Genomic DNA, 27,518 nt, shown 5'->3' with positions numbered 1-27,518 from the left:
GCTGGAGAAACAAGGGTTTGACAAAAGGAAAGCAGCATTCACTCACCCTTAGAGAAGAATGAGTTTGATATTATAAATATATATAGATTGAAATAGAACATTAAATGTTCTAAATGTTATGAGAGCGTATGTAAATGAGCAATATTAACTCTTAGTAAACCTTTGGCAAAAAATGTGTCTGCAAAGCAATACTGAACTTTTTGTATTTTGCTGTGCAATAAGGTACTGTCATGAACGGTATTTATTAGATATAACTGTAGCAAGCTAAGAAGATAAAATCAGAAGCAGTATGAAGCTAAATACTCTAAATATTTAAATAGTCATTAAGTTTAAATGGATTTTTGTGTGTGTGTGTGGAAAGTGTTGCTCTTCAGGTACCTAAGGATCTATACAGAACTAAAGCAGCTGCTTGCAGTGGCTTGCTTGGAAAGAAGCAGCCAGGGCGTTTTCACAAATATAGCTCACTCTGGCAAGGAGGGCCAGGAGAAAGGGGCTTCGGCCGTACCGTGAAACGCTGTCTGTCCCCAGCAATAGCCTGACTTGGCAACACCTTGTCTACCAATGGTTCTATCAGCAACGGGGAGTGTCAGGATAAAACCGGAAAACAGCAAGGTGAGGACCTATGGCAAAACTACAAAAAAGAAAATGAAGGTAAAGGCGCTGCCTTTCCCCTTGGCGAGCTGAAGATGAATCACTCTGCTGGGCTAAGGAAACCCTACTAGGAAATTTCAGTGGGGTTACCCTGGCTACAAGCCAGGGGAGAAAAAAAAACAACAACCAACCAGACTCATCAAGAACTCAAAGCTTTTGCAATGAATTTTCAGCTCTACTACAGCATTGCCTCTGACTGCTTACTACACATTGTCACATATACTTATGGCTACTGTAATTCTAAGATGGCGATACTTAAAATGGTTTTAAATGCAATCTTGTGTTATCTCCCAATAGATACATATATATAACTTTCTGGACCGGAAACTGAAACTGTTTAGAAACAATACTAATCTCTAAAGCAAATACTCATTCTGAAAGTCAACCGATTATTTCTCTTAGCTCCACACACGCATACTTCCTATTACCATAAATGCTTCCAGTTTTATTAACAATTGATTTCTGGCAATATCTAAGAGCTGTAGAACAATTCATCACTGTCTCCTCCTAGCATTCAAAGAAAAAAGAAAATAAAAGGAAAACTGGGAGTGGCAGAAGGAAGGGAAGAAAACACCCCGTACGCTAGCAGTGCCTCTCGTTCCTGTTTATTGAGTACAAGCTACACTGCTTATCGTACCTAAAGACACTTTGTTTTAGAAACTGAACTTTGGGTAACGCCCTCTTTAAAAGAAAACTATATAGGTACACTAACTGCAAAAGATCTTGTCATACTCCGCGCTTGGAACCACTGCTCGCTGTTCAGGTTAATGAAGCATATGAAACCATCGAGGCATGCATTGCACTAGTAACTGTGGCGGTTTATTATCTTTCCGTAACTGATCTAAAATAGAGACCTCTCTAAATGTTGTTACACGCTTCGCAAGCTCGGGTTTTGTTCTCTCAGAGTGAGGAGGAAAAAAAAATCCCCCAAACAATGCCTCTTAGTTCAGAACAGCCAGTTCTTACGCAAACACTTAAATTCAACAATGTGTCTAAGGGTATTTAAGCACCTTTCGAGGTGAGGGCACCTTCCTGAATTTGTGCATGATCTTTAAATATTTTGTTTATAGCATTACAGCACTGAATTATTTGTGTCTCCCAACAGGTCAGAAACAGCCCAGAAAAACTACCATAAAGTCAGAAGCCGCTTCACCTGCACTGGGTACATTCACCCATTGTGTTTAATGTTCGTCAGAACTGGGGTTGCTTCAATGGCTGAGTTTTAAGCATAGCACAAAGCATGTCTTAATGCGTATCTTAAATCTTCAGGAGCCTCTGAAGTCAGTCAGTGCTCAGGTTCGTTTATTTTACATGATTGGAAAGGGAAGGTTAAGTGAGCAGGTTAAGAAGCTTCTAATTGTTTCCACTCATCTGTCCTGTCCATGCTCTGATGGCAACTGGGCTGCAGGGGCTATTGCTACAGCAGAGGCTACGAGTAGGAGGAGAACAATTAATTTCAGCCAGGCACAATTCTCAGGCGGCTGGTTGAAACCTTTGCCTGGCTGTGAACAGCAGTATCAAACGTGCAGGCTTGGTAAGCCAGAGCACAGGGCTCAACATGCAGCGAGGACTCTCTCACCATGTTTTTATAGCTCTCCGTGTAGGTGTCTGAGCAAGCAGAGGAACCAGGCAGCAGTATGTTCTGCCAATGCACCTACTCATCTTTGACAGTATCCATATCAGGAGCTTCCAGGCAGTGGAGGCCAGCAGAGGGACACTGCATTAACACAGTGACATCAAAGAAAAGCAGTGGCAACCAGTTTGAGGGGGGAGTTAGGGTTCCTCTGTGCCCATACAGAGGATATACTAGGAAGAGAATCACAATTGCTTTCCAGTATTAAAATGAACAACCAAACACCTTACAAAGCTAAAGGCAGATCAAAGCTAATAACTGAATTTCAAAAACACATTCAATTGTATAACAAACATGGACTTGCTGTTGGGTTTGGCATAGAATACTTCTTACTGAACCATTTCCATACTGTATCTAACTGAAAATAGACAAGCAAACTTGTTTCAAAGAAAATACAACTTAAGTTCTAATAATATTTTCTTAAATGCTGGCAAACAGTCCTCATTTTAGATGAGTCTTTTCCTATATTAGAACATAGTAAAAAGTGATCTTAAAACATTCAGTCAGAACATCACTATACAGGAAAGCAATAGTATTAAAATAAGTGGAAAAATGTATAAATTGAATGGATATTGCATAGTGTTTGCCCATAACTGGTATACTTTGGTTTTAACATAGTAAAGTTAGTAACTCAATATAGGTTCTTAACAGCAGTGGAAAAGTTCTGATTTGAATATGGCCTTTATCAGATAAATAAAAAGTACTCATTCACTTCAGACAATTAAATGGTTATTGCTTCATTCTGGTTAGTATTTTAAATATTTTTACTGTTCTGCCTAATGTAGCAACAATCACTTATTTATCCACACATTTAATTAAATGCCTAGCCACTAACTAAAGTATTTCTGGATAAAACTGTGTTCCTCAAGACTCGGTGTGCAACCTTAGGGAAGCGTGAAGGTCATATATTTACACTTGTCTAAGTACAGGTTGTGATGAGACACTGCACAGCAAACAAAGAGAGGTCTGAAATGTTCCCTAACCCTTTCTCTTCAAAACCCAACAGTAACTAGTCTCATTTTGTACCTGAGTCTTTATAGGATTTATGACTCAGTTCCTCTACTCTTGAGAACAAGGCAGCCACTATCCGCCTGAAGTAATTGCAAGAAGCAGCAGACTCTTAGGTCAGTAAATTACACATTTAGAAACCAGTAAAACTATACAGCATTTGTAAGTCTTGGATATGAATTTTGATACAAAATTTGGGATCGGTAAACACTAAGTCTTAAGTCCCATTTGAGGTGGTTGTATTTTTTTTTAATACCTGAACGCAGAATTATGTAAAGAAACCAAGTTATCAGTGGGCTGGAGAAACTCTTCCCTTACCACACTCTGCATTTCAGTCACATCCTGACTGCGTGTTGGGGCAAAAGCTGGATGTGCAATAACCTCTGTATGCTCTCAGCTCCACTGGAAGGAAACGTATGCATGAAGGCAAGGAGGGAAGATGGAGCCTACCAGTCAACTGGGGAAAATGGTGGTTAAACACAGCCTAGAGAAGGCAGGAAAATTGGCTTCTGCACGTTCATAGATCTGGCTAAGCTGTATTGGCTGAAATGAGAATGGTGTAATTCAAGACTCCTTATCAAATCTGTCAATTTGCCACTATTTCATTGAAGCTTTGAGCCAGAGTGTGCCAGTTGGGTCTGGACAGGAAACCTGCAAAGAACTCCATCACAAATGACAGAATCTCCTGGGGACCTGCACTTGGGTGCACAGCAGGAGCAGGGGTTGGCCAGTCAAAGCAAAGCAACACACCGTGGGCAGAAGACTATTGGAAATAAATGAGTAATCAGCTGTTTGGGCTAGCAGGTACATCATTGTATTTCAACTGCAAAAAAATTACTTTCATCAGAAATACCTTTTTAACCCTTTGTACCCCTTTCACTTTTGAAAAGTTTTGTGAAATGATGAAAAATTTAATGTTAAACAATCTGATAAACCTTAAGTATACTTCTGTGAATACAATTAAGTACCAACAGTTTCTTCTTCACCCCACCTCAAAGGAATAACTAAAGAAATCCAGGTTTCACAATGTTTAACTCAATATGTATATATTAACATACTTATGTCCTTGTGATATCATATTTTAGCATCACTTTCTCCTAACTTCCAGACAAAGCTTAGTTTTAATTTATCTTGGATAAAGTATCCCACAAATTTAGGTGAAGAGGGCAGCAGCATGTTACAAATCAATTCAGAATCTAATCTTGTAACCCTTAGAAGCAACATGAAGATGGGCTGCCATGTGAGATGACCTGATTTACCTCATTGCTGCAACTTCTAAAAAATTCATTGTTATTCAGCCAAGACACAAAAGTTTCTTTTTCTTCAGGAATAGTCTTTCCTCTGAAGAAACTTTATGTAAGTTTGTAATGAGTTTATAATGCACTCTTGCCTTTGCTGTTTTTCAAGATTTGCTATCTCCTTATGTTTCCTTTTGTATTTTTGTGTACCTGTGATATTTCTTGTTGATTAATATTTACACAGAAAACAGTAGCTAAAACTGTGTGAGAAAATCACTACATATATTGTAAGTTGTATACTACTTTCCATAACTACAAATCTATATGAAGAGTATTTACAACAGCAAATTCTTTTGGTCAGGTGAATTAACAAGTGGATTGTAACTCAGTTGCCCAACAGCAGGAAGGAACATCTGCATCATCCTGACAAGAGCCTTTCCTGTCCTCAGATGCAAACTGCTCGAGACAGGTTTTGCTTGGGGCCTGGGGAGGGACCAAAAAACTCACAACAAAACCATGCAGGACGTGGAACAGGTCCACCCGATTACTTGGTAACAGCAACCCGTGTTCGCAAGCACTCTAGAGGATGTTGAAGGAATCACCGAGTTCAGGCAGTCAGTATCAGGCTTTGCTGAAGATCTGGTGATCACCAATTGTCTCTGTAATTACTTTTATCTCTTTTTTTTTTTTTTTTCCACAAAAATATCAGCCTATTTAAAATTAAACCTCTGCTTATATTTATAAAGCAATGGAAAAAGTGACTATGAAAACAGCTTTGTAAGGATAGTTAAAACATATATAATATTATCCACAACAGCTGAAGTCTAGTGACTTTGGTAGATTCTGAACTTTCATTTTTAAGTGCATGAGTGATGCAGGAGCATCTTCCCTGCCATGCCAGTTCAAGTTACCTGTACTCGAGTTAAGTGTCACAACTGCAAGCCAACACTGAGGCTGCACTGACTAGTTAGAAGCAGTACCAAACAGCCAATTATTTACTGCTGTCATTGACAGCAAACACATGTCAACTCAAACCTCTCAAGCTAGCTAGCCCCTTAGTATAAGGTGTTTAAAAGTTGCTGGCTTAAGCTATTGATTTTTATTTGCACAGAAATCGTGTCAGAGCCAATACCCGATTTACACTTCAGGCTAATACTCAAAGGCTCTGAAACTGCAGAGAAACTGAACAGTATTTTACAGGGCTGTTATATACTTCTCACGTTATGGAAGTACCTAAGACCACTAGTCTTGAGCTAGGATGCCCTGTCCTAGTTGTACAACAACCAAAAAAGATTATTTGCTATCCCAACGTCACTACAATCCAGGAAACAATAACCGGAAAGAAATGGGAGGGAATACTACAGGCTACTGCTGCTTAGGCAATGTGCTGTAGTCAAAGATCAAGAGCAGCCTAAACCATTTAATGGGCAAAGCAGAGAAGGAAACTGAAGTAGAAATGTGTGGAAGAAAATGAGCCAGAGAAGAACATTTGGCAAATGAGTGAAAGAGATGAGAGCTGACAAGCTGAGACAGTACTTGGCCTCTCAGTAACAGGTGGGATAAATGAAAAGGGCATTAGAAAAGAAAACAAACATCACAGTTTGAGATGCAAGAAATGTGGGAACTCCTGTAGTGCTCTAGGCATGTCAGTGGAGAGGCATGTTCAGCAGCGTGGAAGGGAAGAAGAGAGGTTTAACAATATCTAAGCAGAGATACCTGTCTGTTTTCAGAGAAAAAGATTAATTTCAAACCATCTTCTTAGATACTCTGTGGCAACAATAGAACGTTACTTGGTTTTCTCACAGCGCTCCTCTCTCTGTGGAAAATGTAACAACATATGGCTGTTCTTAGGTTTTTTGGGGTGGTCTTATGTCTTCTAGCACCACTTAGGAGCAAAGACTGTCTTTCCAGCTAAATAAACTTAATACAAAGTCATTCACCATGTGCTGTTACCTCCTCCTTTAGTTACTAGTATCAGCTCTTTTATTTACACATTTGTGAGATTTACCAAGCTTAAGAGAGGATGAGTCTCTGAACACTAAATATTTACATTTGTAATGGTTAAAAGTATGTTAAGAAAACAGGTGCTAATAATAATAATTAAGAAATGATACCATCTGAGAGGAATTAGTTACTCTGTTTACTGTGGAGGAGGAGACAACTGTGGACAGAGAAAAGTTAAAACGACACCTATACATATAATACCACAACACATATTACCCCTCCCAACAAAAAAACCTCAAAGCAAACCACCCCAGCACGGAACGCCAGCAGAGAAAGGCCAAAGAGAAAGCGGAATGAAAACGGAATGTCAGCAACGAGGAGTCACAAAATACGAGTCACAAGATAACGTGGTGGTAGGGGTGGTAACTGCGGATGGGACAAACCCTTTCATTCTATCATCTCTTGGATCTTAGTTTCTTAAGACACACCCTGCTGTTACTTCTGTTTCTCCTTCCCCACTCCTAGCAGGATTGCCACCGAGAGAAGTGTCAAGTGCTGTAAGATAAACAACCATACAGTTGACAAGAAATCATAGAGGCAGAAGGATCAGCACTGTCTCGACTCTATTCAGTATTCCATTGTGGGGCCAAGATCTCTGCCGCCACTTCTATTTGTTACAGAAACAATATAAATAAATATAAATATATATTTTTATATATATATAAAAACAGGTAGTTAAGAGTTCTGTGTTCATCCCAGAAATTACTAATTGGCTTACTCTAATTCTTCTGCATCTATAAAACAGGAGCTTTTGTAAAGCTGTATATAGGAAGCACTTAAAGAGCCACTCTCTCACCGTCACCCCAAACAAACTGTCACGTAACAGCCATGTCCGCAGCCCTCAGAGATACTATGTGGAGAGACCTTCTAATTTATTTTCAGAAAATAGCATCACTTTTACCTTTCCTATGTAGGCTCAGAGAATCTTAGACACGGCTTTCTGTAGTGCTTCCCAACATATGGCACCTACATAACCTATTAAAAAGATATTATGTCATTTTAAAGTTTATAACTAAAAGTATAAAAACTCGGGTATTTTTTCTCTCGATTGAACATTGTGTTCTGGTGCTGGAAACAGACACGTGGCAGAGGGACCGCACAGGAGGCACGATACAACTGCAGAATGGATAACGCTACTTTGTCCTCCCTGAGCAACATTCAAAACAAGAACACTTAAAAAGCAGCAGCCACAGCCACCTCCTTTAGACATTTCTTTCCATCCCAACGCAGGACGGTTGTTAGTAACTTGTAATAAAATTGTTTCTTAAATTTGTTTTTTTGTTTTTTGGGGTTTTTTTAACCGGACAGGTTCGACCCAAGGCTCCACGCCCGTAAGCTATTCCACAAGCTCGGTGCGCGTAAGCCGTGACCCTGGGGAACGGGCGGACCCGCACCCTCAGCCCCACGCGGGGCCGAGCCTCCCCGCCGCGCCCGGTTCCTCTTCCCCCAGCACAGCCGCTGCCACGAGAGCCGAGCGGGGCGCCGAGCCGAGTGCTGCGGGGGGGCTGCGGGGCAGACCCCCGGCCCAGGCTAACGCCCCGAGGCGGGCGGCTGAGCTGCGGAGCGCGGGCACCGGCTCTGCACCCCACGCCGGCAGCGCAGCCGCTACCGGCCCTCCTTCCGCGGGGGACCGGAGCTCCACGGCGTGGGGGACGGGGCCACCCGACACCTCCCGCACCCCGACCTCCCCGCCGCTCGCCGGGACGGTCCCGCTCCCCGCGGTGCCGCCGCCACAGGCGGGCGGGCCCCGGCCGTCGGCAGGGAGCCCAGCGCCGCGGTGCCCCCGACGGCCCGGCGAAAGGGAGGCAGCAGGTGCCGCCCACCCTTCGCGCCCCGGCCGGCCCCCGCCTCGCCTCCCGCGGCCGGTGCCCGCTCTCACCTTGGCGCCCCTGCCACGCCGCGTACCACAGCAGGGGGAAGGCGGCGCCGAGGCACAGCGCCGGCAGCAGCGCGCCGCGCCGGAGCCGCATCTCCCGGCGGGGCGCTGCCCGCCCGCCTCACTCGCCCAACCCGCGGCTGGCCGGGCGACTGACGGCCGGGCGTGTCCGCGCCGCAACAACCTGCCGCCCGGCCGCCCGCCCCCTGCGCCCAAAGGGGCCGGGGCATGCCCTTTCCCGCCGGGCAGAGCCACCGTGCCCCCCCGCGTCACAGCGGGGTGTGCGGGGAGCGGGCGCCTGGCGGGAGGGAGCCGCGGGGTGCGGCGGCGGCACCTGCTCCTCCCGCCGCCGGAGACAGGAGCCCCGTGAACGAGTGCCCACGGCAGTTCCCGCTGCAAAGCCGAAAGCCTGGGCAGAGCCCTGCCCTGCCATCAGCCCTCCCCGTGCCAGGACCCACACTGAAAAACCTCTTCACTGCGGCAGCCATAGGCTGTATTTTTACAGCCAAAAACCGTCTCGGCTCAGCACTTGGGCAGGTACTGTTTAGCCCGAGTCACAACATCATAATGGTTATGAGTATTTTGTTCATTTAAAGCCAATTGTGCGTTTGTTTGCATCTTGCTTATAAGATTGTATCAGGAAGCCCAGCTGTATCGTACAATTCATACATGCATTTAGCACAGTCAGATAAAGAAACAAAGCTTTTCAGTTCGTCTTTGAAGAAAAAGTAGGGAAAACAGCTGCAAAATCTGACCTGATGAAATTCGAATATACACTGGTAAAAGTATTTTATTTCTGCCATCGTGCCCTGCTTCACACGTGCGCCTTCCCACTACGGCAGGCACACCTCTCTTCCTTTTTAGGTCCTCAGCAATCCATAAGCAAATGAAAAGTGAGTCACTGTTTAGAATACATCTTCTACAACATAGTTTACAAAGGCAAGGGAAATTTTCTTCACAGAGCTTCCCAGCATCTGTTACAGGGACATAGTTTTTACAGACCCACCTGTTTTATGTGCAAAAAGGCCCTCTTTTTCATACCTGATCAGTGGGTAGTCAGTGGCTTTCGCTTTGACACCTTCACTACCTGCTCACAAATCTGCCCCTGCCATTCCACACCTGCAATAAAGAAAAACGGTTTCCTGTTCTGTGTTGCAAAGATCTAAAGGACAACTTCAGAAGTCATACTGGACTCGGTCAGCTGATAAAAGCACTAAGCTGATTGCTGTCTAATGCGTTAACTATTTCCTTTAACTTACTACTAGCATATATAACTTACTACCTTATTTACCCAAAAGATATAGTATTTTATATAATTTGGCTTATAAAAATATGCTTGTATTATTAATACAATATCTCTTCCCTCCTCGCCTTCTCTATTTGTTTACCTAACAATTGCATCTCATCTTATACCAAAACCCTAAATCATTTGGAATAGCGTTGTGCAAAGCAAACCAAAAACCTACAACACCGGTGTCCAGACACAAGCGTGCCGGAGTCCTAATGTGAACGATGCCTTTATGTGCCACCCTTTGTACTACCAACAGGGTAACTATGTCCTTTTTTGAAAGTTAATCTTAGACTCCCCAAACTGTACATTGCTGCTCTTGGGAGCTTAGTGTAACCTTCCAGTGTTTGAACGATGATATGGATGGGTTTACTTCTCTGTTTACTTTGAATTATAAATGTTATTAATCATTAATAATGCAGGAGACTGCTAGCAGCCTGCATCAATATACAAATGAAGAACTAAAAATCTGAGTGTGGCTCCGTGAATCACCGTGAAACCTTGAGTTAGACCTCACTGTTCCTGATCTGTACTCATTCACTCCAAACTTCCCTCTTCCTTCTGTTTCTGACTGTATCTTTGATATTTTTACTGGTGAAACTCTTTAAGCTACACTTTGAATATGTATTTGTAATTGTTCATATTAACCACTGTAGCTACAACTCAATACTCTTATGCTATTGCCCCCTCATCACCATTTCCCTCTCCAAGTTAACAAACTAAAAGCTCAAGGCACGACTTTTGATGGAGGATTAATGCAGATTTTGGCACATTTGCAGTAAAATAGAGATTTAGAACTCAGAGGAACAAATAAACATTAAATATGTCACGTGTAATGAATAAAATGCCTTTTAATTGATTTGGCCAGTGTTTTACCTGTTACAAAGCCGAAGTGAACATGTAAATGATGTGGTCAAGCAGGAAGGCTATTGAAGATAGAGTTCTGTTATTGTTAACACACACTTAATTTTAGCTTATTTTCAGAGCCAGTCAGAAAAAAATACCCACATCACATATTTCTAGGAACTAATAACAAACCTACACACTGTAGAGGGAACATCTGTGGAGACTGCCACTGAACGCATCAGACGTTATTTATTAAGGCTGACTCTAAAGCAGAGGCAGTTACTCAGCCACGCCGAGTTGTGGTGATCATTTACTTAACGCTGACTTCTTAGATTAGCGCATTAACTTACGATGAGGTAGGGCATTAACTGTGCCTCAAAAAAAGTCAAAATACCTAATCACTGAAAATGTCATGAACTTCCACTGCCTTAGGACCTACTTGCAAACAAGCCCTCTTACTTGCTTCATGCTTCCCCAATATCTCCCTCCCACTGCTCTCTTCATACGTTCTTTCATACGCTCAAGAACTGTGTACAACTGGAATAAGATGCACAGGGTTTTTTGGAGGCAGGTTAAAATGTTTCAGACGAGTTCTACCTCCCAGCAGCAGACTTTCTGCATTTTTGGCAAACTGATCATCTTTAAAAATACTGTACAGGACATGTTGCTGAGTAACCTCTAATACTTACACTAAGCAAGTCATTCAATGGATGAGGTCCATCGAGGCGGCTTCCCTGCAAGAAAGAGTTTCTAGGTTTGTCCTCACGCTTTGTAACTCAGTGTCCTTTCTTGCTAAGATGATTTTCTCACATTTTCGATACTGTTTTCACACATCTGTGTGTAAGCAAGAGTAGAGATAAGAAAGATTAAAATAAATATTTGACAAAATATACGCTCATGGGTGAAACAAGTAATGGATTATTTTGCAGGAGGGTTGCAGCTGTCCTTCATCTACAAGGGTACATGAACAAAGAATAACTACCAGTAACAACAGGTAATAATCGCTGCCATGGAAAGTTTTCTGACTGTGTAAAGATCCAACTGATATTGCTGGTTAAAGTTCCCTTTTATTTGCCCTGCTGTCACCTAAGAAATGGGATTTTAAAAGGTAAACAGTAGATCATTATCTTTCCTTCAACCAAAGTCTCTGTGAAGGTAATGCTGGAAGGTAACTACTGAACACAAAAAGAAGAAGCTAGAACTTTTTGCCTTAAGCTACTGCTTTATATTTTTGACTGTCCTAATACAACTCATGAATTGACTAAAGATGACGATACAGATGCATCTTGCGTGATTCAAGTACTAACATTTGTGTAAAACCAAACACGCTCACTGCTGGATCACTCAGTTCTGTAAAGAACCCAATGAAGCTTTAAGTCAAGTGTTGACACTTGCTTGTTATACACTGAAAAAGATGATCAAGACTGGAACCTAAAGAGAAACCTGTAATGACTGAGTTTGGTATAATTACCTTTATCTCCTGCCTTACTTACAGTAGATAAGCTCTATACCTTTTTACTAACATGTCATAAAAATGTGTGGAAAACTGTCAAAAATGGATGCTTTCATATTTTTAAATAAATAAATGTAATTGGTTACCAATTTTACTTTAAAACACAGATTTAAGAAAACATTGTAGCAGCAAAAAAAAGTACAGGCTAGATTAAAACTTGCATCTTTTAAACTCTCACATTTCAGAAGTGCTTTAAAACAAGACCTTCAGAATTTTCAGGCTTACCTCAACAAGTCTAATTATAACACAGAGAAGTATGTTGCAATGTACTGTCAACACCAGACACTCTACACATCAGTCCTGGAGACTGGAAGCAAAGAGAACTGACTGAGAAAACAACAATCATGTACTATATTTATTGTCACAGTAAAGTTTAAGACTTAAACCAAACTTTAAGTCATAAACCAAAATAGGAAGCGGAACAAATTCCAAAACCTGTAGTAGAAGCAGTTGCTTTGGTTCTTAACAATCCACACAAAAAGGAATTTCTATTTAAGTACAACTAACAGAAAAAAAAAAAAAAATCACATTGATATGAAGCTATTTAATCAATTAAAATACGCAACGGAAAGTGGAACTCTTGAAGGAGTAGGAAGGTTTTATTTTGGTATACATCAACACAAGTCTCATCAGCTACAAATTTCTCTCAGTGTTATTTGCACAGACCCACACTTTAAGGGTGTACCTGCTGGACTTCCTACGTAATTCCGGTAGCTCATGCTGCTAATGAACTGCCTCAGAGCAGTCCATGCGTGGGCATACAGTAAGGACCTGACCACCCTTCCATTTCTTCATGTTACAACTCCTCCACCTTCCCAACATCGAACTGTAACACCCCGCTGCTGCTGAAGCCACGAGCCTCCTGACGACACGCTTTCAGTTCTCTGCCAGGTCATCAGATGGGAGGTGTAGCACAATCTTTTTTTTCCTGATCTAGATTATTTGCTCAGAGTTGTTTCCCATACTGCTAGGTAGAAGCTGCAGACTACCCAGGTCCTGCAACGCAGACAAATTTATTTCTTCCAGTTTCTTTTATCAGTTCTTAGGCACTGGATCTTTGATATTTTTTCAAGATATTTTCTGGTTTTTGTCTATCTTGGACCAACTTCCATGTAGGTAATATGATAGAACCATCATGCCATCCTGTCACCAAGTAAGAATACTTTTTAATAGAGAGAAATATTTTTCAGTTTATTTTCATCCAGTAGCTTTGCAATGCTTTAAAAGTCAGATTACTCACTTAAGAAGCTACACTGAAAAAAATTAACACCTGCTGCATCTTAACATGCACCATCTTTCTTTAAGAGTAGGAATCAAGTCTGTGAACAATTGAAGTTCATATATCAATGATTCCCCCACATGAAACTCTGCACCCCTACGAGTGTAAAGATCCAAAGGGAGGACGCCAAATGCGTTTGTCCACCCTCCGAAATCCTCTGTGGGACACAGGCCACCAGACCTGCTGTGTGGCTTTTGATTCTGTGTAAAAGGTACTTCAATTTCCTCACATTAAAAAAATGTATCAGAATGTGGTCAAGCAAGTCTGTCAGGTCCCTTTCAACTCTCCAAATTTTGCATACAATTTAGAGGAATAGGAGTTCCTTCCGCTGCTCAACCCATGTTTACTGAAATAATCGTTAATTATAATACAATGGAAGTACTGACCTGAACTAAATCAAACACTGAGGCTGAACCTCCGTTCAGCAATGGCAAAGCAGGATCCATGGCAAGGCACTCCTCCTTAAAAGCATCTAGCCCAACTAAATTTGTAACATCTTTCTGATTAGCCTTGCTTTCAGCTGTAGCAGAGGCAAGGAACAAGTCTTCAAGCAGAGTTTCATAGACTCATAGAATCGTTTTGGTTGGGAAGGACCTTTAAGATCATCAAGTCCAACCATTAACCCAGCACTGCCAAGTCCACCACTAAACCATGTCCCTAAGCACCACATCTACACGTCTTCTAAATACCTCCAGGGATGGTAACTCCACCACTTCCCTGGGCAGCCTGTTCCGATGCTTGATAACCCTTTTGGTGAAGAAATTTTTCTGATATCCAACCTAAACCTCCCCTGGCACAACTTGAGGCCGTTTCCTCTTGTCCTATTACTTGTTACTTGGGAGAAGAGACCAACACCCACCTCACTACAACCTCCTTTCAGGTAGTTGTAGAGAGCGATAAGGTCTCCCCTCATCCCCCTTTTCTCCAGACTAAACAACCCCAGTTCCCTCAGCCACTCACATCAGACTTGTTTTGCGAACACTTGAACAAGCACAAGCGATCCCCAGCTGTCTTTTGTACGGCATCAGGAACAAGCCGAAGGTGTTAACTAGTGAGACGAGAAATTTTGGCCCAGCTACGAGGCACGCTTGGCGCCTCCGACACCGGACAAGGAGTCAAAGCCCCGGGCTCTCGGGGCAGGAGGTGCATTACCCGAGCTCGGCCGCCCGCTTGCCCGCGGCCCAAGCCAGCCCGAGCAGTGCAGGACTGCCTGCTCTCCGACCGCCCTTTGCCCGCAGCCGAGCGCGCCTGGGGGGGAAAGACAGAGGGAAGGCAGCTACACCCGCCCGCTGCTGCCCTGCCCGGGGCTCCCTCCGGCTCCCAGCCGCGCCGTGACAGCCTCGGGAGGGGCACTGCTCCTCGGCCCCGGGGCTGCGCCGCAGCCTCAGCCGCCAAGGCGGGGCAGGAGGCGGCCGGGCGGGCGCCGCCGCCTCAGGGAGTGGAGCCGGGCGGCCGGCGGCCCCGCGCCGTTACGGCCCTCCGAGAAGGGCACGGCACGGCCGGTAACGGCCACCGGGACGGGGAAAGGGCCCTCCCGACCGGCACTTCCGTCCCGTCCCCTCCCGATCACTTCCAGGTCGGGAGGCGGCTTCCGGCGGGAGGATGCGGCGGGCGGCCCGGCGCCGCTAGGTCGCCGCCACGGTGGGCGCGGGGCGGCTTGAGGGGGAGCGGGCGGCCGGGCGGGCGTACCGGCTGCAGCACAGCGCTGACCGCTGACGGCTCGGAGGGCGGCGCGGGGCTGAGGGGAACCCGGCCTGGGGCGGGGGGAACTGCCCCTCAGAGGAGGGTGTTTTCGGGCGGCGGTACCGGGGCGGGGAGGCTGGTCACGCAGGGGGGCCGCCGCCCCGACCCCGCTGCTGAGGCGGGGCTTTCCTCCCGCAGAAGATGTTGGTGCGGTTCTGGGGTTTCCTGTACAGCAGCTACCTGCGGTTCTGGCTGAAGTGGGTCTGGAGGCTGCTGACGGGGAAGTGCGAGCTGCAGCGGGTCTGCGAGGGCGCGAAGGCGGGCGCGCAGCGGACGCTGAGCATCGGTAACGGAGGGTGCTGAACCGGGGGGCGGGGTGGGGAGAGCTTTGGGAGCGCCGTGAGAAGCAGTGGTTGGAAACCGGGACCTGTCCCGAGTGCAGCGTGCAGCCCCTGGGTCGTGTTTTTACCGTCCCCTTCCTGGCTGTTGTATGAGAATTGTAAATCAAAGTGCCGGATCTAGTTTCCTTGCCTGCTTGCTGGGGTAGTTCCAATTAGCTTCAAAAAATGAATTAAAAATCTTATATATCCCCCCTGCCCCGAGTCTTCCCGTCACTTCATGGTTGGTTTTACCTTCCTGTTATTAAAAAACCACACAGAACAGACATGAAGGCATTTTTGGGGAGGAGGGAGGAAGAGTGATTAAATGCACAGTTCTGCCCGATGCAGAGTTTTGAGCTAAAATACTAATTTAAGAAACTACTTATAGTATTTGCCATTTTAACAATACTTTGCTTCCTTATTCTTCAGTAATAAACACAAAAACATTTATAAGAATGGAAGAATAATGAGACATTTTTGTCTTGACACCTTTTCAAATTTGTTTTTGTACATGTAATTGATCAATTTTAAAAAATCCAAGTCTGTTTTCAGCATTGTACTCAAGGATTATAAAAAATAATCAATGTAAAGTAAGACTTTCAGTTACCTGATACCTGTTGATTTTAAAATTGAGTAATTTTTTATTAATTACATGTAAAAAAGGGCTAAAAATTTTATAATACTTACATGCCACAAGAACACCTATTACCAATTATTTAGAACAATTCAGTTCAATTTAACTGTGACTTTTTTTTTTTATATTGCAGAACATTCACTGGAATCATCAAAGAATAAGGTAAAAGATACTAGAGATTAAACTGTAATAAAACCTCCTTTCTGAGACAGATCCCAGAAAAGAACATGTGTATTTACTTTTTGAGGGTAGAGGAAAACAGAGGAATAAAAGGCAGAGAAGAGAGAACAGCATTTTGGGTTCTGCATACTAGGGTTAGTCAAGGTTTCCCAAAAATACTCCCACATCCCTTCCTATGTTTGTTTCTATCTCTCTGAAGGATTACCTGCTCTTTAGCAGCAAGTCAGACAAGTCATTACACAGAGCTTGCGTTCTTGGAGAGGGTCAGTTCTCCCTGTCGTGACAATCTCTCTAGCTGTTTTTGTAGAAACCAGAAGCGTGATGTAGGTAAATGATACAGATAAAGCAATTAAATGCAGTATATACAATAGTCTTGAATTGTTGGAAAAAAAATAACGCAAGTTTGCAGGTAGACATTTAACTGACAAGCTCATTCCAGTTGCTCTGTAGCAGTTAGACATAAGCTAACACTTTAAACCCTCACATCTGTGTATCTTGAACAAAACTTTTCCCTTTTAGATAGTGAGGTGACCGCATTCTCCCTTTTTCTAGCTGATCACTGAAACATGATGTTGAGAGAGAATTAGTAACTGCCACAAGCATCTTTGTTGCAGTAGAGCACAGTATGGGTGGGTCTTTTAGCATCTCTTGATTAAATGATTATATCAAATATATTAATGTTCAGTTTTAAAAGAGTTAACTTCTTGCTTTACTGAAATAAAGCTGCTTTGGTGTTAGCATGAGTTGTATTAAAGAATGCATTGTGACCATCAACAGTGCAGAAGACAAAGTTAAATTGTTGTGATTTTGGGTGGGCAGCATATAATTATCATTACTAGTATTTGCCCTTTAACCTAGAAGACTGCAGAGTAGCAGTATCTTGCATTAAGTTCTTTTGTTTCACCCCAGCATTGAAACCTCAACTTCAATAATTCGCTGTCTCCTAATTTTGTAGCATTATTTCCTTCCTGAAGTCTTATCACTTTTGCTCCTCAACAGCTGCCTTTGTTTCAGTTGGATTAGGAAGAACATGTTTCCATTCAGCATTTGAAAGCAAACGAGAACCTAGACTAAGCAGCTCCTGAGCTTTTTATTTATTCTTTGTGGGACTCCAGTGTAAACATTGTTGTTTACAGTGCAACAAAGTTTCAAATTATGCTTTTATGTAATTATTGCAGATCTTTTATATGCAATTTGAGCCCATTTATTGTAAACATTTGCAATAAATTGACTGTTCATTTATAGGAAAAAATATATACATCGCAGGTATACATAGGCTGAGAAATAAGAATGAAGTAGATGAGAGATTTCTGCATTCCTCATGAGGTCTTTTGCTGTGTTAACTTCCTAGGTTTTAAGAAATGCTGTACGCGTTGAGGAAGCTGAAGTGGAGAAGTGCGTCAGAGATATAATGAAAGAAAAGAAAATTGAACAGAAGGATACAGGGTACGTTTGGAACCTGAACATAAGTTCTTCATGGCAGCTAATTCTGGCTTCTTTGCACGTTCTTGCAGTTACTTAATCTGATAGAATATTTAGGCCATTCAGCACAGATCTTTAGAAGGAAATTAGAAAAGAAGGTATGGTTATGTCCTCTTCCATTCTAGAAAATAAGTTGCAAAGTTTTAACTGACGTGGATTTGGGATAACTGCATCTCTGTCTTGCAGGTCCCTTCTGTTACTCTCTATTTCCAAGTAATATAATTATCGCAGAGGTTGATTACGTGAACTATGTAATTGCTTAGATATACTTGAGAGAGTATAGTGATGGCTGATTAATGTTTGCATTCATCTGCATAAGTAATTACGAGCGATTGAGAGGAAAAATTGTGAATAGCCAAAATTTTAAAGTTTAACAAAATGCTTCTTTGAAGCTACAAGTATTTCTGACAAAGTTTTACTTTAGAACTTAGAAAAAGTTGGAGGTAGGTGAAGGTACAGGGGTCAGGATGATATATGGACTTCTCTTGGGTCATCACAGATTTTAGCCAAGTTATTTTTTTCTTCCATAATTTCAGTGAATAGGGCCTGACTGTGCATCACAGGAATCGACTAGAGTTTTTTTTTAAGTAGAAATAGAATCATAGAATCATTTAGGTTGGAAAAGACCTTTAAGATCAAGTTTAACTGTTAACCTAACACTGCCAAGCCCACCACTAAACCATGTCCCTCAGCACCACATCTACACGTCTTTTAAACACCTCCAGGGATGGTGACTCCACCACTTCCCTGGGCAGCCTGTTCCACTGTTTGACAACCCCTTCAGTGAAGAAATTTTTCCTGATATCCAATCTAAACCTCCCCTGGCACAACTTGAGGCCGTTTCCTCTTGTCCTATCACTTGTTACTTGGGAAAAGAGACAACAGTATACTTAAGCAACATGCTGTAGTTTGAAAGGTAAACATAAAGCACTTCCCAATTCTAGTGTTTACATTGCATTAACGTAAGAAAGGTCTTATCTGGTAGTTCAAGCAAGAATTTATGGCTAACTGCACCTCTTAATAGCTTCTGTGGTGTTTTGTTATTATTTCAGGTTTAAGACAAATCTGCATATATCCTTACTGCAGATATCAGGTTATAAAAAACTTTACTTGAATGTGGAAAATCTGAGGAAGGTCCCGTATGATTCGGATAATGAAGAACATGAGGAACAGTTAATTGAGGTGAAAATCTTTTAAATACAAAAGCTGTTTGTTTGTTTCCTTCCCCTCCAAGTCCAACAGCTTGAATGAACTTGATTTATTGGTAGTATTCTTACCAGCTGGCCTATTTAAAGCTTTTTTTTTTTTCTACTTTTGAACTGCTAAGCCATTATAGAAGTGACACATTAAAATACAACATCAAAGCAAAACAAATTAGTAAACTAGAGTTACTTGCACTGAGATTGTTTTGTGTGAAATCAGACATAACACCACCACATAAGTAGCAAAATAGTTTTGTAAGGGGTCACTGAAGGATCTAACTAAAAAGATTTGTGCACATGTCTAACTTTGTAAACCAATAATTACTAAATAAAAAAAGACACTAGTGTTTTCTTGCTACTGCATCCTAGTCAATGTCAAAAATGTTTAATGCTGAAAGATAAAAACTATCAGTCATGTATTTTAGATAACAATAAATAATAGCAAGCAACTAATATAATGCTGCTTGAGGCTTTTTTAAATAGCTTCTACTGTGCAAATATATTAGCATGTCATTTTCTTAGTATTTCGTAATTATCCCAGTGTGCTCTGCAAGTCCAACATTGATGTGCTAAGTAAGCATTCATTGAAAACTTGTGTTTCCTTTTATAGCTGTCCTGTCAGAAAGTGATGCTTAAATTAATTTCTGAAGTGAAAGAAGCCTTTGTTTCTTTAGTATTGATACAGTGGCTTTGTCTGTGAAGGGAAATTATCGCATTTCATGTTAAATGTAATCATTTTCATAATTGCTGAAATAAGCCATTGTAGTATAACTCCAGATTGCCACTAACAGAAAGAACAGCACGCGCATTGATCCCTGTTCTGTGGAGAATGGTTTCTAATGCACAGCAGCAAGTGTTTTGAATTGTGTGACTTGGAATACTTTAGCAGCTGTGCATAACATGGAAGCATATTTGTGCAGCTTTGGAATTTGCTGATGCCTCATGAGAATCTGACAGCCAGAATCACCAAGCAGTGGTGTGACATTGGCTTCCAAGGTGATGATCCCAAAACAGACTTCAGAGGAATGGGCCTGCTGGGGTTAGTGAACCTGGTGTAAGTGAAAAGACGTATTTCATTTCTGTTGTAAGTAATTGTCAGTATCTGTGCATTTTCTCTAGGTAGTGCCATTTCTAATAAAGACTGAATAGAAGCAAATATAAATGGTGGCTTCTGTACAGTGAAAAACAGTATTTTCTAAAGTAAACATTTCTAGTGGCTGCACATCTGTAAATGTGTGGTTGGGTGGAGGCCAACAAGTGAGGGGAGGAGCAGAAAGTTGCCCAAGACACCTTATTTTTTGTTGTCATATGATAGATCCGATAGGTTATAACTTAGAAAGTAACTTGTCTAAAGCTTTTAAAATTCTCCAGTTAATTACTGTAATGAAAAATAATCAGGTTTGCATAACTTGCTAAGCTAGCATGTGGACTTGGGTGAACTTCATATTTGATGTTCAGATCAAAAGGTTTTTTTTTTTTACTGTATTAGTTCATGCTGAATATAATTTAATTTGCTACCTTTTTTCTCGGTTTTCATTTTGTGCTATTTTTCAGTGCAGAGTAGTATTCAGCTTTAGTTTAAAGCTACACATTTTGATATTGAACACATTAATATTTTTTTATATGAACTTAAAAAAGTAATGGAAGATCCTGTTTTACTCTGACAGGTATTTTAGTAAGCATTACACCGATGAAGCTCGTCAGATCCTTTCTCATTCAAATCACCCAAAGCTGGGGTAAGTCACTATATGACTTTTTCTGGCTTGTTCTCTGTAAGAGCTTATGTGAGAAGACTGCCAAGTATGTGTCCTGAAAATAAGGAGGAAAATATTTGTGGTTTTTACCATTAAAGGATGAAAAAAGGGCCAAAGTAGAAAGGCATGAGAAACCAAACACAGAAATCCATTTCAGGCTGGGGACTATGTGCAGCTTGTTTTTTTCAGAATAGGCTTGTTGGGACAAAAATGTTGTAAAAAATTGGCTTTGGTTAACACAGCGAACACCTTTAACATCATAGTTAGCTTTATTTGTAATAGGGTTAGATTAGATTTAGAAATGAATACTTATTTTTTGCCGCCTTACTGATCCTGTGATGGGATGGTATAGGTTCTCTCTTAAGGTCCCTTTTTTTTTTCTAGGTTTCTGTTCTGTAATAAGTATATACAAATAGATGCTTTGTTGTTGTTCAACTTTTAACTTAATTTTTGAAAACTTTGCTTATTAAAACATTTAGCTTATTTTACAGGGAAATATACTCTAAAACCAGGCAGATACAGAGCAAAGCTGGTAAAGCTGTATCATCTGATCCATCTAGTCCACAGTTAACTCAATCACCTATGAAGAATGGGAGGCTTTCATGACTTCAACTGTAAATAATATTGCTTTGTGCAACTAAGACATGAATAGGATATCCGACACATTTAGATCAATTAAATACCCATCTCATTGATGAAAATTAATCTTTTTTTTTTTTTCCCCAGAAACACTTGTTTTAACAGTCCTTTATGAATTTCTGTTGTGGTACTTTCTGTGTCACGCAACAGAAAAACAGATTTTTTCAGCTTGAAGAACGGGTTGAGATGGCCATTCCATTTATACTGTGATAACGTTTTTGATGCCCAATTTTTTTCATATTCCAGCAGATTTAATGATTAGATGATCTTTCGAGGTCCCTTCCAATCCCTAACATTCTGTGATTCTGTGAAATGAGCAAACTGAGATCAATGTTGATTAGCCGTACCATCTCATTATTGCCTAAAGGAGGCATTTGCCATACTATAGTGTAGGAAACCAGCATTTTTAAATAACTTTTACATGGTTGGATGCACCAGGGAACGGAAGGGGTGGCTTGTAGGCTGGAATCAGCTTGTCAACACGCTGTCGTAGGAAAAATTGCCTCTTAGAGTTATCCTAATGCAGACTGTTTCAAGGAAGCTTTTAAGTCCTTCAATCCATAAGGTAAAACATGACCTGTGATTGGTGTTGCAGATATTCTTATGCAATAGTTGGAATCAATCTGACAGAAATGGCATACAGCCTACTTAAGAATGGTGCTTTAAAGTCTCATCTGTACAATGTGGTCTCTGGATTGCCACAGATGAAGGACTTCCACCAGTTTTACTGTAAGTATCTGTAGCTTCTTTAGTACAGACTACCAGGAGGAGGCCTACAACGAATGTAGAGTTTAGGTTTTTTTGGAGTATGTTTCCACAGAGCAAGCTGTTTATCTTCTGCATCAGGTATTGGAAATGCACCTGATACTTAAATGTGCTACAGAAATGTACATTTAAGGCATAAATTTGGGTAGCTTTCTGTATATTAGAGACTGCAGTCTGAAAACTCAGTATTTGCAGATTTATTGTTTTTATTCATTATTACAGTGTCCAAAAGTTTGCTGTTGGCCAGGATGGGACACTCCCTATTTTAAGGGCTTGAGTAGAGTCTAAAGGATCATTCTAGGTCTAGCTAGATCAAGGCAGAAAATTGTGGAGGTCATTTTTGCAGATCTGTATTTTATTTTCTTCACAGGTTATCTGGTTTATGAGTTTGACAAGTTCTGGTTTGAAGAAGAACCAGAAAGCATTATGCACTTCAACCAGTACAGAGAGAAATTCCATGAAAAAATCAAGGGACTTCTACTGGATTGTGATGCAATGTTAACCTTACAAAATACAAAGAAACCTTAACTGCTCTGCAGTCTGTGAGGTTCTGCATCAAAAATGGAATTACGCATTTGGATGCCAGTTTTGCGTGTTTCACCAAGAACTGTTTAACAACAGAACTTTTTTTTTTTTTTTTACACTTAAAAAAAAAAAAAATCAAAATTCAGTTAGAAAGCTTGGACAATCAGCCTCTGTTTACAGGTCTTTATATGCTATTCTCCAAAGGACAGCTTTTTTTTTTTTAAAAAAAAAAAACAAACCCACAACAAAAACCAACACAAAAACAACCCACAAATCTCAAGAGCCTCTGGATCAGTTGCTTTCACAATTTCTTTTATACTTCTTGGTACAGGAACATGAAGCAGGTATTTATGCTGCATCATGTTTTCCATGAATAGGTTTGGCTGTTAATTGTCTTTTAAAAACCATCTTTTAGTTGAAATTACTCTGGTTTTAGACTTTTTGCATTCTTGTTCTGTACACAGTCGATTGTTCACTCATCAATGTTAAATTCCCCTGTAATGAAAAGGTCCTTGAAGGGGATGTATTTGTCACTTATGATTTTGGAGAAGAGGCTTAATCCATCAACATACTGATGTACTTACTAGAAATTACTTCTGGCTAAGGAAGTTTTGTTATCTATGGATTTGCACCAGCAAATTCCTGTGCTTGGAAAAAGCTTAGTTTGCAAACAAACAAAAAAACCCACACATCATCAGTGTGAGGATCAGATCCTCACACTAAAGCTACTCCTTATAAAAATATTCCTACCGTAAAAATTTTCAATTCTTTCTAACCTGACTTCAGCTGCTCACGCTGCTTGACTTTGTTGCCAGCCTGTTCTTTTAGCAGCTAATGGGGTATTCTCAGTGGGAAGTACAAGAGTTAGTTTAGCCCTTTTATAAAAAGTTCACTCATTAAAAACCTTTATTGCAGCTGCAGTCCCTATTTTGTGAAAATAAATTCACATCTGAGTACAAGTCTCTTAACAAAGATGTATTTTCCATGGAAGGGATGCAGCTGCGACAGGTTCCTTAATCTTAGCATCCTCCGACAATCTAGTCAATAGATCTTCATATCTATATTGTGACTAATTATTGCTTAAAGCAACTTGATACCGATTTGGTATGACCATCACTTCATGTTCTAAAACCTATTTAATAAGTGCCTTCTGCTTTATTCAATCAGTGTTTTATTTTGATCCTGTAACCAGATCATAGCCTTAGAAGCTCAAGTGATTTGGGAAAGACTCTTTCAGTATATACCTAAATAGCACACAGTGGCACAAAATGTGTATGCTAATAAAAGCTTTTATGCCTTTTTTTTTTTTTTTTTTCCAAATCATCTCAGGTAAATTAGTTAACTTCTAGTCAATGACTAATCATTAAGAGATTCCTGAAGAATACAAATACTGAACACAAGAAGAAAAAAACTGACAAACCCCTTTTTGTAATGAGTGATGTTACACTACATAAGTATTAAATGTATTATTATTATAATATGTAACACTACATCTCCTTGGAGAGAATCAAAACCCAACTGGACATGGTCCTAAGCAGCCTGCTTTAGGTGACCCTACTCTGGGCAGGGGGTTGGACTAGGTGCTCTCCAGAGGTGCCTTCCCACCTCAGTAATTCTCTGAGTCTGTATTGTGTAACTAGTGACTTCTTACACTGCATCCACCCAGTTGCTCTTGATCCCTTAAATGTTGGTGATCTCCTGTTTCTGGGAAAGCTCCTGATCAGGGTAGACAGTATCTATGTAGGAAGTAATGCAGTTCTGTTTTCTGATACCTTAGGTATAGATGAGAGTTAAACAATTCTTAAGTTTAACATGCAGGGTAGTGAAGGGTTCATCTCATTTGTGTTGGGTTGATGCTATTCTAGCATGTGTCTAGTTGACGTGGTGGTGTCAGGGCAACGGTTGGACTCGATGATCCCAGAGGTCTCTTCCAACCTGGCTGATTCTGTGATTCTATTCTACTTTAAAAAAAAAAAAGTTATGTGAAGATGCTTGTAGGGAGATTATTTATGGTTATGCTGTGGCTTGTAAACTGAACAGCTAAACTAACTAGATTAGATACCAAACTGACCGGAGGAAGCCTAGTTCTTTTGCTACTCCCAGGTACTTGGGTCCTGTAATTCTCACCACTGAAAAAGCTGAAATCCTGTGGAGAGTGTTCTGGGATTCAGGTCCTGCGGTGGAGCTCTGTTTCTCTGACCCTTGTAGATATGGGACATTCCTAAAATCTGAGGAAGGAAGTGAAAAGTGGACTCTTTCCCAGCGGCCGAGTGGTTAGTTCGTTGTCTGTTACTTTCTAGCCCCAGCTCCTACCATGTTTGTCTTTCTTCCTCAATAATTTTTGCTATTGCTTGTAGATCTCCTTTGCAAGCAACACAAGACTGACTTTTTGAATTTCAGAAGTGACCCCAATGTGTTTAGCAGCAGCAGGAAAGGAGATCCCATTCTTTATTTTCATTTACTGCTTGCTAGCAAGTAACAAAATTGCTTAAGCCATCTCTCTAAAACACTCCCAGGTACTAGAGTCTGCAACCTTTATTTTATTTTATTTTTTTTTGGCAACAGTCACAAAAATAATCTACACCCTGCTCTTTCAATGCTTGAAACTTTCACTCAGCTCCTTGTTCACTAGGAGACGGACATTTAACTACTGCTGAGGCTTTCAAAGCCCAACCATCAAGTTTCAGATTTCCTATCACACACCTAAGACATTTTAGTGTACAATGTAGATTGAGCCCCATGTGAGATGCATCTTCATTAGCTTTTTTTTTTTTAAATCAAAGTATGAGCTGGGACTAAACTGTGGCAGGATACAAGGGGAAAAAGTAAACCCAACCATCATCAGATGAGTGAGATATATGGGAATGCATTAGTTTGCATGTAGTAATTAAGGTGAATGTTTATGTTAGGCTCCAATACACCTTCCCCGTAAACAGTTAGAATTTGCATGTAGTTTTGTACAATCAAGTAGCCCAGTCCTTCTGCCTAGGACTCACTCACTATATCTAGACTAGTACTTGGTGTCCCTTTTTGCACCAGTGGTAGGCTAATTGTATTATGGTGGTAGCTAGAAAATACGTGGAGAAAGGTACGATTGTGTTTAGGGAAGGGAAGAACAATGTTTTACTAGTCAGTGGTTTTTATACTAACTGTTGTAGGGCGACAATCCGAAGGTTATGGAAGATCCGAAATGGAGGTAGGCCACCTTTCTGCAAGTTGATATAACCAATTTGTTTAACATCAGCATTTGTTGTTCATGGTTTATTCTAAGAGTCTTAAAACTTTGTTAAATTCTCTTGTTATTTATTAACTGTCATGTTTTAAAGCATGTGTTATCTTACTAGAATTTGCAGGTACTGTTAGTTATCTGACTTGCTGCCTCTTCAAAGCATTCACTATGTGAAAGCTTATATACAATAGTAATTTTAGAAAAAAAAATCTAAAACTGAAGACAAGGTGGTTCTCTAAATTTGTTGTTGTTCCTGTAGCAACTGTTTAAGAAACTACCTCCACTTGTGTTGTTTAGTGCATGCTTGAAACATGGTGCCACTCCATGAACAAATTAACCTGAAGATAAGTAGAAGTTTACCACAAGCAAAAGTAAAATCTAGTCTTTCAGTAAGGAAACACATTGCTTCATAAGTAACCAACTTGACTGGAAAGCTATTCGAAGACAGCACTACTTAAGAAGAACAAAACTGAGAATGTTTTTAAACTGATTGTGCTTCTGTTGTTATCTGACAACAGCAGTGCAAAGAATCGGGCATTTTGTCCTGAAGGACAATAGGAAAAGGGACCAATTTAAGCACCTCAGATAAACAGTTCTGGCTTTTCACTCTTTGAAAAACAAAACAAAAAACGCAAACAAAAAATTAAACACACACATGAAGCCCCAAGCACTCATTTTCCAGATTTTCCCTCCTAGTTTAAATAACATTTTACAAAAAAATATTGGTTAGCCTTGTTTTCAGTATTATCGTGATGAAAAAGTTTGTATTTAGCAGTCAGTATTCTTGAAAATACTGCTAGTGGATGTGTGGTAAAGATGTAACCTGTTTCTTTCTGTCATACTTGTTTTGTGTTGCTGTAGTACATTGGTGATCCATCTTTGGACTGATGTTTCTTGTGCCAGTCTAGGTACTGTCTTTCTCTAGGGGCAAAACAAACCAGCCCAAGACAGCTTGTGGGCAGTTTCTTCTTACCACACTGTGCTTAGATAGCTGCATACTAATAGGAATTTCTGTTTACCACGGTATAAAAGCAATAATGTAAGCTGTGATGTCTGTGTAATAGAAAGAGATGTTTACAATGGTTGCAAATAAAGGAGGAGTTATTCCAAAATATTGTCAACATTAGTGTGTTATGACCTGCTAGAAAACATAACAATTTCCAGTTAGCCCAGCACGTGCACTGTGATATGAGAGAAAGCTTTATCCCATCTTCTTTTTTTTTTTTTTTTTCCCTCCAGCTCCGAGAACTTGTTTAGAGGCCTTTGTGGTTCTTGTACTGGGCTTGCATTTGCACCTAGGAAAGGCCTTATGAGGAAATAATGCTATAGCAGAAACTGCTGAAATGGGAAGCAGCAGCAGAACACCTGTGTGTATGGAACCTGAACTGGAAAACACCACAGCAGCTGGAACAAAGGCTAGCTGGCTCACATACATTTTCTACTTTTAAACCATTCTCCAAGATATGTACCTCAAATCAAACACCAGAAGAAAGGAATAAGACTTAAATCTGTGAGATCCCTACAAAAAGTGTTCGTTTTTAACTCTCAAGATCAGTCCAATACCATAGAAAAACATGCTTACGTGCAAGTCCACTTGAAATCTTACATGTTGTAGCAGGAAAGTGCACAATGGGAAAGTCCAACACACATTATGAGTTTGTGTGTATAACGGCCTTTAACTCTCCCTCACTCCCCAGCCCTTCATCAAC

The 27,518-nt window shown here is 41.0% G+C and overlaps 2 protein-coding genes across 3 annotated transcripts in view; one reads left to right on the top strand and one right to left on the bottom strand.

Annotated features, from left to right (window-relative positions):
* MGAT4D (MGAT4 family member D) overlaps positions 1 to 14,752 on the bottom strand; it is a 46,058-nt gene extending 31,306 nt beyond the window's left edge. Inside the window, exons 1-3 of the mRNA XM_068403473.1 lie at positions 14,297 to 14,752; positions 11,234 to 11,378; positions 9,452 to 9,529 (exon numbers count right to left, since the gene is read on the bottom strand). The gene's annotated coding sequence lies outside the window, so the exon portion shown is untranslated. The remainder of the gene's footprint in view (positions 1 to 9,451; positions 9,530 to 11,233; positions 11,379 to 14,296) is intronic.
* Positions 14,753 to 14,920: 168 nt separating this feature from the next.
* Positions 14,921 to 26,901, top strand: ELMOD2 (ELMO domain containing 2). Of its 2 annotated transcripts, XM_068404022.1 has the most exons (9): positions 14,921 to 14,977; positions 15,218 to 15,365; positions 16,167 to 16,195; positions 17,565 to 17,659; positions 18,748 to 18,877; positions 19,818 to 19,951; positions 20,565 to 20,633; positions 21,886 to 22,019; positions 22,426 to 26,901. In XM_068404022.1, the coding sequence occupies exons 2-9, from the start codon at positions 15,221 to 15,223 to the stop codon at positions 22,581 to 22,583; spliced, it is 894 nt and encodes a 297-aa protein (XP_068260123.1). In that variant the 5' UTR covers positions 14,921 to 14,977; positions 15,218 to 15,220; the 3' UTR covers positions 22,584 to 26,901. The 2 variants fall into 2 exon arrangements, with proteins under 2 accessions (XP_068260123.1, XP_068260124.1); XM_068404023.1 differs by lacking the exon at positions 14,921 to 14,977 and having other exon boundaries at positions 15,026 to 15,365; positions 19,818 to 19,936.
* Positions 26,902 to 27,518: the final 617 nt, after the last annotated feature.

Source organism: Nyctibius grandis, chromosome 6, assembly GCF_013368605.1.
Source record: "Nyctibius grandis isolate bNycGra1 chromosome 6, bNycGra1.pri, whole genome shotgun sequence".
Lineage (NCBI taxonomy): Eukaryota > Metazoa > Chordata > Aves > Nyctibiiformes > Nyctibiidae > Nyctibius > Nyctibius grandis.
This window is presented reverse-complemented; position numbering and strand designations above follow the sequence as displayed.